The following is a 21,540-nucleotide window of genomic DNA, read 5'->3' as shown; positions in this document are numbered from 1 at the left end:
TTTGTGTTTTCTTCTTCTGTTTTTTCTTTTTCTCCGTGGATCTGTTCGTCTTAATGTACGAGTATCCACTGGAACTCAAGTCTCTGAGACTCGAGTTCCATGTGGAATTTTCGTCTACATCGTTAAGTCAGAAGTCTGGAACTCGAGTTTTAAAAAGTCGAGATGCTAGTTTTCCACTTTCTTTCTCGGCTGGTCAATTAACAAAATTCTTCTAATAATAAAGTTAAATGGAAAAAAAATTTGAGAAAGTCATTTTGTTATCATCAAAGTGGTGAAGTTTGGAATTGTCCAAAATCTTCTTTGTGACTTTGAGCATCGTGGTAATTTTAGCTTTCTCTTTGCCCATTCATGGCTATGGCGCTGATGACAACTCTGTGAGATAGCTCATGTGACGTTATAGAAAGAGTTATTACTGCGAGATTTTTTTGGTCATTTCGGCTTTCTCTTGCATGAGCAACCTGATCTGGCATAAATGAAGATTCATGTAAGGTGTATCCTATTCTTTTTGATATTTTGAACCTTTTAACTCTCAGTCAAAATGGATTTATGGCACAAATGAAGCAGCTGGTTTGGCCAAAATAGCTTCAAAAGCCAACATGAACATGAGCTGGTCGAACTGTCAATGGCTCTAAGGTCCTTCTGTAAACTGATGGATGAGTCTGTATCTTTTTAAAATTTTCTCTTGTTATCTACTATTAAAACTAAAATAAAATTTTGAAAAAATGAAGAAAAAAAAAAAAAAAACTATAAGTTTTCACTATGTTCTATTCTACAGGCATCTTCTACCATGGCATCCATGTTTATTTATTTTTGCTGAATGTAAGTAGGGGATTTGACCCCAAGTTTTTGAACCCACAGAAGAGGCCCAATGGCATTAATCAAGTTATTTAGCTATGATCTTATTCTTGGTGTTTAATGTGTTCTATGTAAGAAAAACATTGTGGCTTTAAAATACAGCATGTGACCACAAAGTGCATAGCTCACCAGAAATATTTTACTGTAATGATATAATTGAAGAAACTGATCACCAAATATGTTGTTGCATATTAAATTAACAGCGTAGTAAAGAATACAGTGTGGTTGGGGGCAGATTTAACTATACATTTGAACCTAAAATTTAAATCTTTTTATCAAATTTAAATAACCCTATAATCATTTCTATTAAAGATGAAAAAATAATTGCTTGATAGCTGCTATCATAGCCGGTCTGCCAGCTGAGGAAATTGCTGCAGAAGCCAAGTTACACCTCTGATAATCACCTGCACACATACAGTAATTTGATTAGAAGGACAAAATGTATGCATAAGCATAATAACTGAATCAATACAATTTTAAATTTTTATCCATCAATGCAAAATTTATTTTTTTTATCAATTGGTTCCTAGGAAGACCATCAGAAAATTGAAATATATGGGTTATCAGGGAAAAAAATTAGTGTATCAGAGGTGAGATACAATAAGTTTCTTTCCAAATTCATGCAATCTCAACACCAACTTAGTGGATTTAAGCAAGGGCTGAAACAGACCAATGCATACTCAAGTTCAACCAAAATAATTTTTAGATTTTAGGGGTAATATGAGGATATGAAGGAAAGCATTCACGCATGCGTGTGCACCAAGACAGAGTAGTATTCTGACATTTTATTTTTATCTCTCTTCTAATTTTTTTCCTTGTTTTCCAGTCTATCTCTGGACATGTGTATTATTTCCTGACATCTAAAGGGCAAAAAATGTGTGTGATGGCTAATTTACATACCAAAGCTGCTTCCCCAGGTTTGATTGCAGGTTCTACAACATCTCGTCCATAACTGTATTTTGAAAAAAGCAAGATTAGTCTCCCAACACAATCTATGCAATCTTTGCAGTGCATGGTGCAAATATGTTATAAGCATCTTATGAACTAAATAAACACGAATTCTTTTAGATGAGGTTTTATAGAGTACGTTAGCAGTTTCTGATTGAAACAAGTTTCCTAGTAGAGAATTGCTCCATATATAATAAGCAGTTTGTTGGAGAATTTTATATTACCAACAAAAAATCGGGATATAATCTTCGTAATTAACCATAAATCTACCTCTTATTGTCTATCCTTTACATTTTGCTTCCTCATGGTAAGCACTAAAAGTCTAAAGTAATGATTAATGAAGGAACAACAAGAGGGAATTGTCAGTGGGCTGGCAGAGCTAACCTGATCCTGTTTTCAATTTCTCATTCAAATGAAAGATTTGCACCCTTGAAATTAAAGTGGAAAATCACAGCAAGACCATATCGGGTAAGAAGTATGTAAAGCATGGCTTCAAATGGCCAAGAGAGACTATATGATTAAAATAACCAGTTGTACAATATGATTAAAGGACAAAGTTTAGCTATAAAATTAGTTGTAGCCTAAGGTTACAACCTTAATAAAATAAACATTACTACATATTTTGAAAATATAACCGTTGAATTGTATGTTTTTTACGCTTTTAATATACATGTCAAATTTTGTGTCAATTGGATATTATTTATTATATGATCTATAAGCTTATATTTTATGCATAATTTTAAATTACAAAAACTTGCAATTTAAATAATTTATTGAGATCTTTAATTTTTAAGAAATTTTGCAAGCATGGAGAATATAAGAAGAAGATATAATCCAATGGTGGACTTGTCAAAATTCACCCTCAATAAAAAGATATTGAGTAAAATTGTAGCCTAAAGTTACAACCAATTTTGTAACTAAACTTTGTCTATAATTAAAAAACATATCTTAAGGCATACACCGTTTAACTTTAAGCAGTTGTGGTTAATCAGTGATTTTTCCCAATAGAAAGTCCTATTTATTTATTACTGAATGGACCATAGACTAACTCCCTTTTATTTGGGAGTATTGAATCCCTCCATAAATATGTAAGTTATCATCTTAATTTACTATTTAAGTATTGAAGAAAAGGGCCTCATTGTATGATTGGCATCTTGGATGACAAGGTATTGCATTTCAAGGGTTTCTTCTCTTTAAAATCTTTGGCCTTTCAGGAAGGAACAGGAGCAGCAAGGCTTAACATAATGGAGATTCTTATCATTGATTTGGTGGCACCATGGAGTCCAACATACTAAAGTTATACCAAAAAGGACATGAGCAATGGACCCTATGTTGGCTAAGGGTGAGAAGGTGCTCCTTTTGCTAGGTTGGAGCTGGTGAGGTTAAAGCAGAACCTCTAGTCTGAGGTTGTCCAATCATTATTTCTCAGGTAGGTTAACTCAATGCCATATTCTGCAAATTTGTCCAAAACTAATAGTACAATCATCATGAATATAAAGAATCTATCATGTTGAAATGGTAGTTATAAAAATATGTTCAATTGGGTTTTCAAAAAGAATTAGCCAAGTAATCTAATGATTACCACATCCAAATAAAGAAATCAGGGTGGAATGGAATTTTTATCTAATTTAGATAAAAATAAATAAATTATAGGACAAGTATTACCTTTTGGACTGAGATTAAACATGCCAACTTGTAAGGTCAGGCACTAGGCTGCTAGCACATGATGCAAGTTCTTTTATTCTTAAATTGAAAATTTATTTGTATTTACATCAGGATTAAGCAAGTTTTGATGTTTTGATAGCTCCCATTTGCATCATCTCAAAGATATATACAAAGTGAAGAAACATTGGACTCTCACAATCAATTATGTTTCAACCCAGAATTCAAATTATTTTCTTTTTGTGGAACCAAAATTGTGATTGCAAACAATACCCTTATTTAAGGGTTAACGAAATTCTCTTAAGGCAGATTCTTTCAACTAGGGTTAGATAATCCATTGCAGATAGTATATAGTGTACTACATACTCAACATTAAAATATCACTTACATTATTTGTCTCTTTTTATTCACGACCTCCAATCGATAAAAGCTGCATCCTTTGCTAAAAGGAAAAGGCCTCTTCCTCCAATCTGAAGTTATTTCCCACATTAATCAGGTTGAAAATAAAAAAAAATCTAAAGAGGTAACTGATACTTACTGGGATGAAAGAAGGTAAAAAGCATAGGATATTTTTCAACATACCTAAATGCCATGTCACTCCAACTGCTGAGGAATCCTCAGTAGACAAATCATCAATAACAAATTGGAGGTCTATGGAGGTGGAATCAGTGAATTTTTTGAAGAACTGCAGGATTTCCTACATATTGAATCAAACTATGTTTAGAGAAGGGAAGAGATACATAAATGAAACAGAGGGATGTTTTTACCACTTTTTTTTTTTTTTTTTTTTTTTTTTTTCATATAGTCATATTCATGCTGTATCAAGTTGCTGAGGTTTTCAATGATTCAAATTGGTCTAAAGATTGTATCTTTAGGTTGATAAATCAGATTAGAAATTTTTATGAGTGATTCCTTTGAAAAATGTCCAATTTAAAATCCTGCAATAAGAAACCCAGGAGAGAGGAGGTGTTTCTCTTTTGCCCTATCTCATTAACTGTTACCACCAAACAAAATCTATTGAAGAAAACATCTTCCCTGCTGTTACTTTATTCCCCTCCACCATGTGAACAAACACTAGTAATTCTCAGAGACATCATTGACTTTTAATATGCTTCCTTATCAACAAACTCAAATCCACTTCATGAAATTCAAAGGGTGCTAAAGTCACATGAATCTATATTATAAAAAAAATAAAGGGAGTGATGAAACAATATGAGAATGTCAGTTTAATAAGCTCCTGAAAGACATTCTTATACTTCATTGAAAGTCATGAATTCTAAAATATTTAAATTATACATGAGGATATTATCATAGATCGTGGTTTTCTAGAATACCATGGACTACCATAATTTTGTATACCAAGGGCTACCATGTCTTTAGTGTTACCATACTAAAGTTAATGTACATTAGATCCATTGTAACACATATTCAGTATAGCTGCTTACATTCGGCTGTGGAGATGAACCATTAGGCCAAACCATGTTAATTATCTTACTTCTTTCTCTCTATACATCATTCACACAGTTGCCTGCAATGAGTTCTTCCACGGAGACCAAATCGTGGACATTGATTCCCTTGTAGAAGTTCCTCACAATATATGCAGCAGACTGTATGACATCCTCATCATCATCACCATGTGTTGTAGTTATTGTTCTTGGTGATGAGACCCTATTAAAAGTCAGTGACACCCTCCTTCTTCTACTTCTTGTGTTAGGAGAAGTACTACAAGGAGTAATGAAACTGGGAGTGGCTTTGTTATAGAAGATATACGAGATGAAGCAGGTTCATCTGCATGGTTGATAGATATGGCGAATTTAAGTACCTCAAATAGACACAGAAACTGCCTATTTAGGATATTGGAGAACAAAATGTAGGATTGGTATTTTGGATATATAGAAGCAAAAGTCAAAGAAAGCATTATCAGTATGATAGGAACTAGGAAGAATTCTTGAATTATATTGTTCATTCTTTCTTGGAAAAAATAGGCGCATTTTACCATAAAGGACTAGAAAAGGATATGTGACTCAATTATCATGGACCAGTTAGTGTTCAGTTTGCTTATCCTAATAGCTCCTAATCATATTAGAATTGGGATAGATCCATCTTTCACAATAGGACAATCAACATGACTCAAAAAAAAAAACAGAGAGTGGAGAATCAATACTCAAAACTAAAGTGATGACTTTAGACCTGGAAACATTCCGTCTAAATTATTATATTTTGGACACCAAGTTGAAGTCCAAGTTGGGGTGGACTAAGGTTTGGCCTGATTTTCCCCTGATCATAAAACACCATACCAATATACATTTTGTTCTAACATGATTTAATACTTAAAATCATTTTTCTTCATATATGTATGCTCGTTTGGTTACACTTGTCCTCAGTTTTTTTGACTTTTTTTGACTAGATACAACTTTTTTACGAGAATTACATACAGCCTTTTCAATTGTTTAAAGACAAGGTTTTGTTAACTGAGTATCCTAAAAATATGGATTAAGAAAAGATTAAATGTTCAAAATCATGAATTACAATTTAAGGGGAAGAGGGTGGATCCATTAACAAAAAGGGAGATTTCGGCAAATTTTAGATACAATTTCCTAGTAGCTTACCTTGAGTTTTTCAATTAAATTTAACCATTTGATTGTTTTGATCAATAAATCACATATTTACTATTTGTACTACTTTAAGCAATACAGCACCTAAAGAATTTTATTGTATCATTTTTGCTGAGAGTATAATAGTCATTGTATTGTATCTAAGTTTTGCCTATACGTGTACATATACTAACGTAAAATATCCATATACAATTATACATACGCATGTGTGGCAGTGTGTGTGACATTTGAAGAAAAATAGGTTGAGAAATGTGGTGTACCTTGCGACCAACAAAAGGAGTTGCAAAGATAAGGTCCTCGTACACGCAGTTACTGGCAATGAGGTCCTCCACGGAGGCCAAGTCGCGGCCATTGATTCCATCATAGAATTTTCTCACAACTTCCTCGGCAGATTCTACAACAACATCCTCGGCATCATCAACAACATTTACCTTCGTTGTTGTTGTTGTTGGGATTGATGCAATAGCAACCTTTGTTTCATCTGAGGATGAGACTCTTGTAACAGTTCGTGGTACCCATCTTCCTCTACTGCCTCTTGTGTTAGAAGAAGTACTTGGAATGATGAAATTTTGAAGAGTGGCTTTGTTAGTGGTGAAGTGAAGGAGAGGAGGTGAAGGAGAAATGAGAGAAAGCATTGTTTTGGTGGGGTTTGTTGTTTAAGGCTTTAAGTTTAAGCACTTCTGACACTTCTCAGCCAGACACATATACTACCTGCCTAGATTATTGGGGAACATAGTCTTGGATTTGATTTGGTATATTCGTGTGGAAGATTAAGTGAGTGAAACATTGTCCACTTACTTTTTAAAGCTTTTAATTTTCAAGGTTATAAACAACAAATCTCATAAATTTTTCATAATTTGTTGAGTTGAGCATATTATAAATTTATAATTAGTGTATCATCAATTTTTACATATCATTTTTATTGTAAATCAATCACAATTTATAAATCTTAAGTGTTTGTTTAATGGTTGACCTTTATTCTCCTCGTTACAAAGGCTTGAGTTTGAGTCACTAATAGCACTTGAGAACATAGGTCCATACGTGTGACAAGTTTATCTTACTAGGTAAGAAGGGACTAATCTCAGAATCCTATCTTATATACATAAGAATTTGTCGTTATCAAATTGTGAAATTTTTTATACAATTAAAATTTTGATAAGATTTAAAGTTATGATTTCATGGCAACAAGCAGAGCTAAATAAACCTTGAAAGTGATTAAAAAAAAAAAAAAAAACTGCCCAAATTCCATTCTCTCCCATAGTCAAGCCCCATTATCATCTTTAAAAAGCTTCTATAAAATTCATTCATTCTTCTAAATGATTGCATAGATGTTTTAGAATTCTTATCACCTTCTGTAAGCCACAAATTCGCACAATTTCAGTTTTTCAAATCAATTCTTCACCTTAGAGCTCTTGAATTTTACTCATGAGGTCTTTCACTTTGGAATCGACAAAATCCAAAGCTTTATTAATTTAGTTTAAAAACTAGGATTTTATTCGTTGAAAAGTAAAAACTATATCCAAATAAAATATTTGGCTTGAAGCACCTTTAGCCACTTAAGGCGAGTGCTGAACTAGATAAAGAAACAAGCAACCAAACCCAATTCTTTCTGTCTAGTCCAAGCCAAACAAACTGTGTGTTTTTGTGCACCCCAAACCCATGGAAGTTACACTTCCATGGACTCTACATCTCCACCCAAATCCCTTCACTAACTACACCCACAACAGAAACTCCCACTTCTTCAAAACCAAAGCCTCAACAAAATCCCCTGTACCAATCCAAACCCATAACCCAAAACCACCACCATCAAACACCCACCAACAACAACGCAAAAAAACATCAAAATTTCCATCCAAAAAGCCACCACCATTTTCACAAAAAGATGCATTCCCAGAATCTTTACCACTCCACACCAAAAACCCATATGCCATTTACAAAGACATCCAAAGATTTGCTAAGGAAAACAAGCTCAAACAAGCATTTGCCATATTGGACTACTTGGACCAACAAGGTATACCTGTTAACCCCACCACTTTTTCTTCTCTTATTACTGCTTGTGTTCGAACCAAATCCTTAACCGAAGGGAAACAAGTTCACACTCATATAAGGATTAACGGGCTTGAAAATAACGAGTTTTTACGTACAAAACTTGTGAATATGTACACTGCTTGTGGGTCGATTGAAGATGCACACCAATTGTTTGATGAATGTTCTAGTAGGAATGTGTATTCGTGGAATGCCTTGCTTAGAGGGAGTGTGATATCGGGTAGGCGGCGATATCGTGATGTGCTTTCGACTTATACTGAAATGAGGGAATTAGGGGTCGGATTGAATGTTTATTCTTTTTCTAATGTCATCAAGAGTTTCGCCGGTGCATCTGCGCTTTGGCAAGGTTTAAAGACTCATGCCCTTTTGATAAAGAATGGTTTTTTTGATAGTTCAATTCTTGGGACGAGTTTGGTTGATATGTACTTTAAATGTGGAAAGATTAAGCTTGCGCGTCGTGTTTTTGAAGAGATTGGTGAGAGGGATGTTGTGGTGTGGGGAGCGATGATTGCGGGTTTTGCACACAATAGGTTGCAAAAGGAAGCTTTGGAGTATGTGAGGAGAATGGTAGAAGAAGGGATAAGGCCAAACTCGGTTATACTGACTACAATACTTCCTGTTATTGGAGAAGTTTGGGCACATAAATTAGGCCGAGAAGTTCATGCTTATGTGTTGAAAACGAAGAGTTACTCGAGGCAGATTTTCATTCAGTCTGCCTTGATTGACATGTATTGTAAGTGTGGGGACATGGGATCAGGGAGGCAGGTGTTTTATGCATCAATGGAGAGGAATACTATTTGTTGGACTGCTTTGATGTCAGGTTATGCCTCAAATGGGAGGCTTGAGCAGGCTTTGAGATCAATAATTTGGATGCAGCAGGAAGGGTTTAGGCCTGATATTGTCACAGTTGCCACTGTTCTTCCAGTTTGTGCAGAGTTGAGGGCTCTGACTCAAGGGAAGGAGATTCATGCTTATGCTTTGAAGAATTGGTTCCTACCTAATGTATCTATTGTTTCCTCTTTGATAATAATGTACTCAAAGTGTGGCCTGTTGAAGTATTCTTTAAAATTGTTTGATGGTATGGAACAGAGGAATGTGATCTTGTGGACAGCCATGATTGATTCATATGTAGAACATGGGCATCTAAATGAAGCACTTGGTGTGTTTAGGTCAATGCAGTTGTCAAAACACAGGCCAGATTCAGTTACGATAGCTAGGATATTGAGTGTTTGTGGTGAACTAAAAAGTTTGAAGCTTGGGAAGGAGGTGCATGGACAAGTCTTGAAGAAGAATTTTGAGTGTACCCATTTTGTCTCTGCTGCAGTTGTGAAGTTGTATGGGAGTTGTGGAGCAATTGGTCATGCAAAGTCAGTTTTTGATGCAATCCCCATTAAGGGAGTAATGACATGGACCGCAATTATTGAGGCATATGGATATAATAACCAGTGTCAAGATGCAATTGCTCAGTTTGATCAGATGAGATCGGGTGGTTTTACTCCAAACCATTTCACTTTCAAAGTGGTTCTATCTATTTGTGATCATGCTGGATTTGTGGATGATGCTTGCAGGATATTTAATATAATGCGTCATAGATATAAAATAAAGGCATCTGAAGATCATTACTCTATAATCATTGGACTTCTCAACCGTTTTGGTCGCATTGAGGAAGCTCAAAGATTTGTACAGATGAGTTCTTCCTCATCATAACAAAGAGGCAATGAAATCTTTACTCTTCTTCTGTAGGTTCATTAAGTTCGTTGATGAAACATGCTCATGAATAGCCAATAACTCAGTAATGTGGAAATGTATAGACCTGTTATAACTTAATGCATCTCATTAAAACTATCTGTAAGGATTTGTATATTTTGATGGCAAATGAGAAAGGTTGACAGTGAAATTCCTGAACTTATATTTGAATATAAGAACTTTATTTGTTTCCTAGTCATGGTGACAGTGGCATGTATTAATAGTTTTATATGTTTGTATAGATCATAGGCTGTGGAGTGTGGATGCTTATTTAGGAGCCCAGTTTACAGATATGGGAACTCTTCTTGAACCAAATACTCTTGTGCTCACAGTAGTTGGAGTTTGGATTTGTTGATTAGCTTTTACTAATAAGCTACCAGAAACCTTTCTTTTTTGGATGAAAGAACTACCAGAAACCTTATTATGAACTGAAGCAAGATATCACACGATATGTTGTTGAAAATATATCATGGTTTTTTCTTTTCTTTTCCTACACACTGATTGTGCCAGGACTTGTTTTTTACTTCTTTACGTCTAAGGCTGAATGCAATTTTAAATTTTTTAGTGTGTCGGTTAATTCAGCTAGAAAAATCTGTGTTGTATCAGAGAGCTAAATGTCTCCCTAAAAACTAATTCTAAAAGACCTGAGAACATTTTTTTTTTTTTTGGGTTGCTTTAGTCATTGAAACAAACACATATTACAAAGGGAGATCCCAAGAAACCAGCGAAACCTCCCTGCTGCAGTTACCAAAATACAAAACTAACTATAAAACCAATGCAAGCCAAAACAAATGGGCAAAGCAAAACACACTAACAACTAAACAAAACATCCATAAGATATCCAAACTAGCACCTTCAGCACAGTAACACATAGACAATACAATAGCACTTTGGCAAAAGCACAGCATCACAGGATTTCTAGAATCAAATTAAAATACTACTTGTATCAACCCCCCAATTACAACAAATGGTAGCATTTAAAACTGACTTCTTGAACTTGGTTTCAAACTCCAACCTAGCTTTGACATCCTTTTTAAAAAAAAAAAAAAAAAAAAATATATATATATATATATATACATATATATAAAAGATAGAAATTCTATTTTAGTCTAATCTAAGTGTATATGTGTGTGAAACTCCATCATGGAGACTTGAACCCTATTTCTTACCCCCCATAAACACTTATACTTGTGGAGTGACTATCACGCCAAAGATATGTAGTGGTGCTTTGTGACATCCTTAATAATGCTTCTCTTTAGTCCAAATTCTTTCTTCATGAACTATGACATTCCTTGGAAGTCAAATGTGGTAGACAACCACAAATCATGAAAGATTTTAAATGTAATATCTGATTTTTTTTTAATGTGCCTCAGAACCAATCATTTTCCACATGTAGCTTGCCTTGACTCAATCCCAACAGAGTCACGCTGTCCTAGAAACAGTGATGAGAATGCGGCCCAAACCTGCCCCATGGTTCTGTTTTATGCATGGATTTTTCCATTACTTGCCCAATAGGGTGGGTTTGGGTTGATGTCAGTGGGCCAGTTACTTGTATATCTTGATCCACGAAGTACATGCACTAAATATGTGAGTGAGTGAGCAAATATGAACTTTGTTTTCAGCCCAAACCAAAAAAACACTTCAAACCATCATTATTTGGTGACTGAGTGAGCAAATATGAACTTTGTTATCAGCCCAAACCAAAAAAAAAAAACACTTCAAACCATCATTATTTGGTAGAAAAATATTAAGGAAAATTCCATTTTAAACACTGTCGTTTAAGGGCTAATAACAAATTAAACCCTAATATGAACTTTGTTATCAGCCCTAACAAAAAAAAAAGCACTTCAAACCATCAGTATTTGGTAGAAATATATTAAGGAAAATTCCATTTTAGACTTTATAATGTAAGGGCTAATAACAAATTAAACCCAGATATAATTTGGAAAGACTCGAGGAAAGTGATAGTCACATCTACACTTATACCCCAAAAGGGCTAGTTAAATTGCAATTGGGGCTCCTCACAATCATATATAAACCCAAGTTCCATTTACGCTCCATTTATTTCAAAAATAATGTTTTCTAGAAAATGAGTCATTTTCCAAAAAACATTTTCTATAAAACTATCTTATTTTCCAATGTTTGGTAGTAACTTTAAATGAGTTGAAAAACAACTCCCTAACTTTCATTATTTAGCTTATTGTGAGATAGAGTTGTTTTCCAAAAAAAATTAATGGAAAATAATTTCTAAAAATAAGCCATACTTTTTATATTGACCAAAGATAGTTTTGCTTTGACTAATCTTTTTTTATGCTACTAAACGCTGAAAAACAAAGAAAACTATCTTTACATAAGGGTTTCCATCGAAGCAAACGGAGTGTTAGTAAATATTTAATGTGAGACTCAACACATGCCTGCACAACATACATTCAAATAATCCAATCCAATTGGTTTTGCACAATTTGGTATATCATAGTTGGTCTAGTGGTTCTTAAGGCCTAATGAAATTCATGGAGTCTTGAGTTCAAAATTCCTAGTTATCATCTTGGGGTCACTTTAAGGAATTCCCCTCTCAATTATCTAGTGTGTGATGGATAGGGAGACAATATACACTTGGAATAATAGTCAAGCTCTTTAAAAGCTTTGGACATCTTATAAGGATGGCAATAAGGGAGGTAAGGTTGGACCAGGTGTCTTGCCATTGTGGTGAATGTATTTTGCCATTAGTAATGAAGTTTTTTTTTTACACTGATGAGCATGGTTGTTAAAATCCCAATCTGGATCCTACGATCTTACAATTCTACTTGCCCAAAATAATCCGGATCTTTCAAGGCTCTTAGCGATCGTTTAGGATAATACAATTTTGACGATTCCAAACAAACTTGATTTTTTGTAATCTTCTTTAACTTGACAGAAGGTTTAGTTGGATTCAAATAAAAAATAACATCCCAATAGACCAAATTTTGTTATTTTGATGTAAAGAGATAGAAAGTTAGTTAAACCAAATGAAAAATAATATCCCAATAGAGTGTCACATTTTGAGATTTTTTGCATTTTTAAATGATGCTTATAAATGGATGTCATGTAATGATGTATGGTAATTATATTAAATGAATGCAAATTTTTGGTTTTTATGAATGTATAATTTATGTAATTATTTAACATACCAATTTATTTTTTCTTAAATAATGTAGGGTTTTACGATTCACGATCTGATCTTACGATCTACGATCCCACCTACCTCCCATGATCTTACGTAAGATTCCGATTTTGACAACTTTACTGATGAGAGTAAGAGAGGGATAAAGAAATTGAATGGTTGGTAGGCTAGTGGAGAGGGAGGTGAATGTTTTGGATGTGAGTAATATATATATATATATATATTCGTGTCAGAACAAGATAGGATGAGAAGATAGGATGAGACGAGGCATGATGGTCTAAACAGAATTTAATCATGTCATATCAAAAAATTATGTGGGGACAAAATAGTGCTGATTGGACCGGAAATTTTGCAATCCCTCAAAACACTTACAAGGAAAATTTCACTTCTTTGTCCTAACATGGGTAGGTGAGAAAAAAGAACCTTATTATTAACCGACCTAGCTATATTGTCTTCCCCAAAGTTTGCGTATTAGGTCAATCTTTGTCGGACCGCGGTCAAAGAGTGAAACCTTAATGGCACCGGCATTCTAGCATCATTACCCCACAAAACCCAGGGAATTGCACTCATATATGGACACTTTTCAATTGGATCATTTGCCACTTAATTTTGGTCAAAAGCAAAATAATGTCTTTATTTGCAATATTAAAACTAAGCTAATTTACTACTTTGTTAGTCAATATGAAAATCTATGTGAAACCCCTTTTTGTATGTGTTGCAGCTGTTTCCCTCTCTCTTAAGCTAATGTTTATCGCTTTATTAGTACAATATTCTAATCAAATCAAGGTTTTAATGCAATAATTTGACACAACATTAGACCCCTTATCCCCTTTCCTATGAAGCTGGATGGATGGTTCTTTAATCCTAAGCCCCTTGATTCTAAAACCCAGTTTCTAGTTTTATCATTGGTATCTTTGATACTTATTAAAGAAAAGATTGTCGGTGAACACACAGGTTTTTTCTGTGTTCCGTGAATGATGACTGGATAAACTGACTTGTAAACCATGTGATTAAGAAAAACTAAAGTCTTGTAATAGTATTACTTGATAGGAGTGTTAGGTAGTTGTGTGTCGGCCCACATTAAGTGCACTTGAACAGAGTCGATGCTCTATTTCTTTGATAATCATAAGCATCAAGGCAACAATTAATGCTCAACCATGTCCTAGTTTTATTTATATATGTATTCTATTCAATTGATTTAGTGGATTAGTACTTTGTTAATAAAGATATTTGAGGCAAGAAATGCCTGATCAAGTAAGTGGAGTAGGTCAAATTATATGTCCCTCAAATATTTGGATAAATTTACTATATTGGGCTAAGGAAATATGTAAAATAATTTGTCATTGTTATAAACACAAGATGGTTAAGCAAATATTTGGTATTTTGAATCTTAGAAAGTGGAATAAAAGGTTTGGAAATTTGTATTCTGTTGTGTAAAACTTTTTATTTTTCCTCATTTTCTCCTACCTTTATTTTGGGAACATAGTGTGATAAGAATTAATAAAAAATTGACCTCTCTCTTTTTCTAATGGTGGTGATTGTGATTATTTTGTTTATTTTTCGAAGTACGTATAATTTCTTAAAGCTTTACATATTGTATTTTTGCACGATTTATTTTGGTAAAGTTACAATTTAAACCTTGTATAGTTTAGGAGTGTAATAGATTAAGTTCTATGGTTTCAAAAGTAATAAATTAATCCCAAATATTTCAAAATAACAACTTGAACGATATAATTTCAAAAGTAACTGGTTGAACCATATAATTAAACCCTAAAGTACTAAATATCGGATTCAAAGTGTAATCTACTCATTTGGTTTTTAAGCAAAACAAATTAATGGAAATAAGTTTATTCAATTTAACTAGTGACCAATTTGGTCCATTTATTTTACAAACTCACTTTATTTAGTAATTAGATTTTTATATTTTTGATAATTCAATATTTATAATGGGGGAGAGGAGGAGTTTTATACTTTGAATATCTCTCTTGAAAATATAAGAAGGTGTCAACCAGTCGAGTTATAAGATTTTTGGGTATTTAGTAATTATTTAATTGAAAGAAGCGGATAAAAAGTCTTATAATCATGACTCTCAAACTCACATAAAAAGGGGTACTTCAATTGGAAAAGTTGATAATAGTATATGGAATCTTGTATAGAAATTGTATGGACACAAAAAGAAGTATACGTTAGCAAGTTTTATTTCATCTGATACGCAATTTAATTATTGCACCAATTTTCTATCTGTATGAAAGCTTGAAAAGGCTGCAGAAATTGTGTTAAACATCACCCCCTCCAAAAAATAAAATAAAATAATAAAAAATAACAAATGAAAAACACATGTCTCATAATGAAAATTTCTCTCGACAAAACTTTTTTTTTTCTTGACCAAAGAAAACGATTTGAACTTTGAAGACACCATGGATGATGAATAGGTCAAACATTGTGCAACGCGGAGATAGAGTGTGTCTATGTATATAAGGTTTGGCATTTCAAATCAATACAAGTTTTGACAAAAAAGATTGATGGTGATGTTGATTGTAAGCACTAGTTGTTATATTACTTTTTTCTTGAATATGGTTGAACCTTAGCTTATAGACTAGTTTCATTTTTTTTATTTTATTATAGTGACATATAGTTGAAGCTTAGCATGATCCAGCTGTTTCCAAACTCACTTAGCAGCCAAAAAGTTCTTCTAGCTTGAAAGACCCACTCTAACCAAAAATATCATGCGTGGGTTTGTTGGAAATAAAAGTCTCAATAAAATTTGGGACACAATAATTTATAATTCACAACAATTTTATAATATTTTCTATCTTACGTATGGGCCTTCCTTGATAAGAAAGAGTCTGTAGACACTTTCTATGCCAAACTTTTTTCATAATCCAGACATATGCGGCTGTAAATGATAGATAAAAAATTATAGGTTTATAGAAAAGTGATAGATCACCAATTATAATCATATATATTATCAATTTATGGCGTAAGTTTTGGCAAAGTATTAGGACCCTAGAATAACTTTTTCAATATCAAGGTGATAAGTTATTGATAGGTAAAAAGTAACGTTAGTCTCAAGTTCAAATGAGAACTAGTAAAAATTAACCAACTCAATTGTTAAGAAAATTATTGTGTTTGTAGGATTGCTTGTAATTTTTTTCAATGGACATGTATGAGGCAATTAGCTAATTTAAGAATATTGTGAAATTATTAAGAATTTGTGTTGTGTCCCTAGATGGATTATCTCGTTTTGAACATTTTACTTTATATTTCATCCATCATAATTTGTAATATTTCAATTTTTTTTAAATAAAATAATCAAAGTTAAAATTAAAAAAAAAAAAAAAAAAAAAAAAAACCCTTACGCGTGATGCAGTGTAATTTGTGAAGCGCATCAAGTGGAATATTACGAATAAGACAGGATTTTTATTCGGTTGTTGGGTGATATATGCTCCTGAGTTGGTGCCCTCAAAAGTGTAGATATTGACGTGAAGGAAGGGTTTTATTTGTGTCCAAGCCAATAACAACAAAGAGTTGCTTAAACCTATTAGCCAATTATAACATCTTCAACCTTGGTGTATGCTTAATTGTTACCCACTCAAAAATGGAAGCTAGCTACATAATGGATTTTTGTGACTTCAGGTGTTTTATGAACCAATGCAATGAAGATCGAATTTTCTAGTATAGTTTATTCAAGAAAGGTATAATTGTAGTGTCAATTCAAGATCATCCCTACAATTATTTGATATATTTATATAATATTAATCTTGAACTTTAGTGATGTTTTTATTTTCAAATAAAGGAGGGTTATAGTTCTATTTTTCTTATAATTGTGGGATTTGTGAGATTGAGAATGATTCGGTGATGATTTTGCAAAAGAAAAAATAATGAGTATTCTATAATCTGTATATGTGAAGTAGATGGCTACTATTCTAATACAATAAAGATTGAATAATAACTTCCTACTTCTGGTGTTTCTACAAAATTTTTGAAAGGTACTAAAAACAAATCAAATCCCATAATTTTAAAGCAACAAATTAAATGAATAAAAATTATTACAGGCAAAAATTATGTATAATTTCTTAGTTATTTTACTTGGGTTTTCCAATTAAATTTAATTGCTTAATTTTGAACAACAATTAGATTCAACTATATAATTCATTAGTCAATGCAATCGCTTGATTGAATTTGATCAACGACCTAATATACAAACACCCAAGGAAATGCACATAAATTTTACCCTTATTTATTTATAAATTAAATTATTATCATGCATACTTTAATAAGCTTCATATATGGGGTTTATTCTTTTTTTTTTTTTTTTTTTTTTGAGGTTCATATGGGGTTTATTCAAGTGACAACTTTATGGTAATGATATCTTTTATGATATCTTATATCCGTGGTTCAAGTTCAAACCCCAACTTGCCCTCCCCACTGTCTTTCATTCTACCCACAAAAACAAATAAGCTTTAGAAACTATCATATGCATCATTTCTAATTTGTCAAGGGAACATTTCGATATTTCAGGAGGAGAATTTCATCTCCAATCTTTCGTAATTTAGCCAGGAAACAAAATGTTTGTTCTGCAAATCATGTATCGATAAGAAACTTTCTACTTTGTTTTTATAAGTAGTCCTAATTTGTTTCATTCCTCGGTGGTACTAGTACTAACATCTTTAAGTACTAGTTACTTGTCATGATTGAGTTTGGTTTATCAACCTTCACTTCAAAAATTTTCTTTCTATGGTAAGTTTTATCAATCATCACCTAATGCAACAAACCAAGGGAATTTTTTTTTTCTCGTCTTAAACAACAAACAAACATGATTTTTATTGGGAAGGTATGGCAAATGATGTACCACGAAACTGTTATCAAAGTCATATCAGTTGTAGAAATAATAATAGGATAATAAGGTTTAGAATTCAGTCCTCAAACATTAAGAAATCATGTTTCTTTATTATTTAACATGTGAGAAAATAAAAAAAAAAAAAAATGAGCATAATAAAAAATTGGCTAAACTATGAAATACACCTCTAATTTCTTTCACTTGTTTCCAATTCAATCTCTTAATTAATTTATTGTTTTTGTTTTTTCCAATTCAATCTTTTTATTTATATAATTTTCAACATTATTCTTTCAACAATTCCTCATTGTTATGTCCACCAAAATGACGTCGTCTTAAAAAATGAAAAATACAAAAACTAATGAAGGAGAGCAATGATTTGAAATATGACTGGTTTTTTACAGTTATGCACTGTATTTTATTAAGAGAAAAGTTAAATAAACAAAATTAAAACTTTTACAAAAATGTATATTGAAATTTTTTTTCAAAGCCAAAAACTAAAATCATTGAATCAGGCACCACAAGGGGAATGGTTTTTTCTTTTTTAGATTTTAAAAGCTAAAAATTAGTTTTCAAAATGTGCTACCAAGCAGCCTAATGTAATGTCTAGAAGGTTAATTATTTATATAAAAAGTGATATTTGTAAAAAAAAAAAAAAATCATGTGCTATATAATCTACTATTTCTCTTTTACTAAATAGGAACAAAAAGAAAGCTTTCGGTGAATGAGTTATCTTAGTTGCTATCAATTGTTTTTTCTTAGTGGGACTTTAAAACTTTTGACTTGAGAGATCCTTTGCTAGAAAGGAATGGTTATGTTTTTTTAGTTTTGCTTTTGTTTTATGCATTTTTAGGTTATGAAAAGAAATGTGTTTCTTCAATCACCACGGGCCGGGGTAGGGCCTTGGCCTTTTGGATTGTTTTGAAGGGTTTGGTTAAATGGTCCATGTGTAAGCATTAGAAACCAATCAAAAGGGATAAGAAGCGGTACATAATGTTTAAGATTTTGGAGGTGTTGTATGGCAGAAATGAATCTCAAATCAAGTATATTCTGAAATGATATGGGTTATATAAATAATTCTTTAAAACTTTAGTTATGATTAGAATCTTTGAGATATAATGCAAATGTGATTATTATTATTTTTTTCATATTGCGACAAATGTAGACAAAATTTCAAGAATGGAAATGATGATATGTTAGAAGTCTCATTTTGGCATTGGTTATAACTTATAATACTACTACAACAACAGTAATAATAATAATTAGATATATTTATTATTATTCTTTGGATATTAAAGTAATATATTTTTGTTATTGCAATGTTAATTAATTGCATCACTTGTGTAAGATTTGTAAGTTTGTTGATTCTATACTTTTGTCTGAAGATTAAAACTTTAGTTTTTTTTATTTTTATTCAATATTTGTTAAAGTTTTGTCACATTATATTATCAAATTTATCATATGACCGTCAACTATTGTTGTTTAGTAAGGCATTGTGTGAATGAACAAATCATATTTATGTATTTAATTAGTTATATACTATATATACTATATAATTGAAATATTGATTTTTATTTTGAAGAAATTATAATAAAAAAAATTATCCAATATTAGGAATAGCGTTAAAGGAGATTCCTAATGAATATTAACATTCTTTAATAAATTAAATAATATACTTATTTAATTAGGTTTTTTTTTTTGGTTGAGAAGGAACTTATTTAATTAGTTAATATTTAGTTTGGCCCCCTAAAGTGAAATTCTAAATCTGCCAATGGAACTAAGGATCAAATTAAATAAATCTACCCATCAAATTGAACAAATTCTAGAAAAGATACAAATAATCTCTCTCTTTTTTTTTTGGGGTAGAAAAAAAAAGCTCTAGTATTGGCTTATTGCTAGATTAATACATTTCAATACACTAAAACTTGCATGTGAAATACAAGGGAATTTATGTAATATCTTTATGCACATCTTTAAAGTGAAAGTTGTTGTGGAATTAAGCATGATGATTGAATAATGAGCGGAAGCATGAATCTAATTATGTAAGGTTTATATATTAGAAAATACTTGATCCTAAGCTAACTATAAATTGTCATAAAATTAATATGCTCGTGTACATAAGTCTACAATTGGTTTGGACCACCTTATAATATATCCAACAAAGGAAATTTCAGGAATTGTTGTTTGAAAATCATGATCAATATTAAAGTAGATCACTTTATATGTGATTTTCTCAAAGGGAATATCTCTAATTACCCTTCTCCCAACGCTTAAGAGCATTGGTCTTCACTTTGTGGTTGTAGCCTTGTAGGTCATGTGAATTAGCTCCGTTTGATTTTGCAATGTTTTGGAAAGAAGAAGTTTTGTCAAACACTTTTTACTTTTTAGAAAACAGCTTTTTGAGTTCATTTAAAAATAAAAATAAAAATTAAATTACTTTCTGCATTTTGACAAACCTAAAAAATCACTTTTCAATTAAAAAAAAATATTTTACTACCTCAATAATCTCTACCATACCATACGAGTACAATGTCCTTGATCTATTTTAAAGGACTGTTATTGTAAAAGCTAGAATTGTTGTTGACAAAAAAAAAATTCAAACCCATAAATCATTACCCCTTTTCACAGTTTAGGAACTTTCAAGCACAATTGACTTTGTGAGTTCCGAGGCAAAAATATGAGACCTCTAGTGGGGACAATTTTTTAGCTTTGGCGATATTAGCTGGATCCCATGATTCCCCCATCCCATGCACAATCGTGTGTGAGGATAATATTTCATATAAATTTATATACCCGATATATAAAATACATTTTTCTTTACTCACACTTGTACCTTATTGGATTAGTTGTATGGTCCGTTAATGTTACTCCACACAAAATAATCATATTAGCAAAGCCAATTTCTTTTTTCAAGGGGTACCAAAATTATATATAGTGATATAAAAATTTGAATTAAGATTTAAGAACTTATCTAAATAATAATCTATCTTGAGAATTCATGCTCTAGTGCTCCACTAACAACACATTAAAAATTACAAGTTCATTAATTCTACGTATTCTTACAAATGTGAATTAATATATATGCTAATTTAATATATGTAGCTCACCAAGTAGTGATCTACCATTAACTTACACAAATCTCAATACCAATACACTTACATAAAATATAAATACCAATGTTATAATATTCCAATTACAAGTTTTTAAGAAATCCAATTTTACATTTGGTGATATCTATAATTAGAAAAAAAAAAACACTAAATCGTAAAAAGGGAGTTAGTTAAGTAGTTCTATTCTATATCTATAATGACATAAATAAATAACTATTAATTTTGAAAGAGATTAAAGTAGATGATTTAAAAAGAAAATTAGCTATACAATATCAATATAAAATATAGGATATTATTAAATATTCAAGGGGCAAAAAATTATTGTGATATTTTAATTTAAAAATGATATGAAGGAATAATTACACCATAAATGCTATAAATAGTATTAAATACTACTTCAACAACGTAATTATTAAATACTGAATTACTTTTTTACGATTAGATATATTCTCATGTGTAAAATTTTTAATATTTCTAACATATTAGCTTCATTGTCCCTCACATAAATACATTATAACCAACTCTTTAACACTCTTAGTTATATAATATATTATAAACCTA

The 21,540-nt window shown here is 31.8% G+C and overlaps 2 protein-coding genes across 3 annotated transcripts; one reads left to right on the top strand and one right to left on the bottom strand.

The window, feature by feature from the left end:
- Positions 1 to 1,021: 1,021 nt before the first annotated feature.
- On the bottom strand, positions 1,022 to 6,819 carry LOC126699605 (uncharacterized). Of its 2 annotated transcripts, XM_050397528.1 has the most exons (5): positions 6,341 to 6,818; positions 4,048 to 4,162; positions 3,854 to 3,935; positions 1,756 to 1,807; positions 1,022 to 1,259 (listed from the first exon to the last, which is right to left on the bottom strand). In XM_050397528.1, exons 1-5 carry the CDS (start codon positions 6,713 to 6,715, stop codon positions 1,197 to 1,199), a joined length of 687 nt encoding a protein of 228 aa, XP_050253485.1. In that variant the 5' UTR covers positions 6,716 to 6,818; the 3' UTR covers positions 1,022 to 1,196. The 2 variants fall into 2 exon arrangements, with proteins under 2 accessions (XP_050253485.1, XP_050253486.1); XM_050397529.1 differs by lacking the exon at positions 1,756 to 1,807 and having other exon boundaries at positions 6,341 to 6,819.
- An 822-nt stretch (positions 6,820 to 7,641) lies between these two features.
- Positions 7,642 to 10,064, top strand: LOC126699373 (pentatricopeptide repeat-containing protein At1g71460, chloroplastic). Its single transcript, XM_050397131.1, has one exon. It carries the CDS (start codon positions 7,740 to 7,742, stop codon positions 9,831 to 9,833), a length of 2,094 nt encoding a protein of 697 aa, XP_050253088.1. The 5' UTR covers positions 7,642 to 7,739; the 3' UTR covers positions 9,834 to 10,064.
- Positions 10,065 to 21,540: the final 11,476 nt, after the last annotated feature.

The sequence above is a fragment of the Quercus robur genome, chromosome 9 (genome assembly GCF_932294415.1).
Source record: "Quercus robur chromosome 9, dhQueRobu3.1, whole genome shotgun sequence".
Classification (NCBI taxonomy): domain Eukaryota; kingdom Viridiplantae; phylum Streptophyta; class Magnoliopsida; order Fagales; family Fagaceae; genus Quercus; species Quercus robur.
This window is presented reverse-complemented; position numbering and strand designations above follow the sequence as displayed.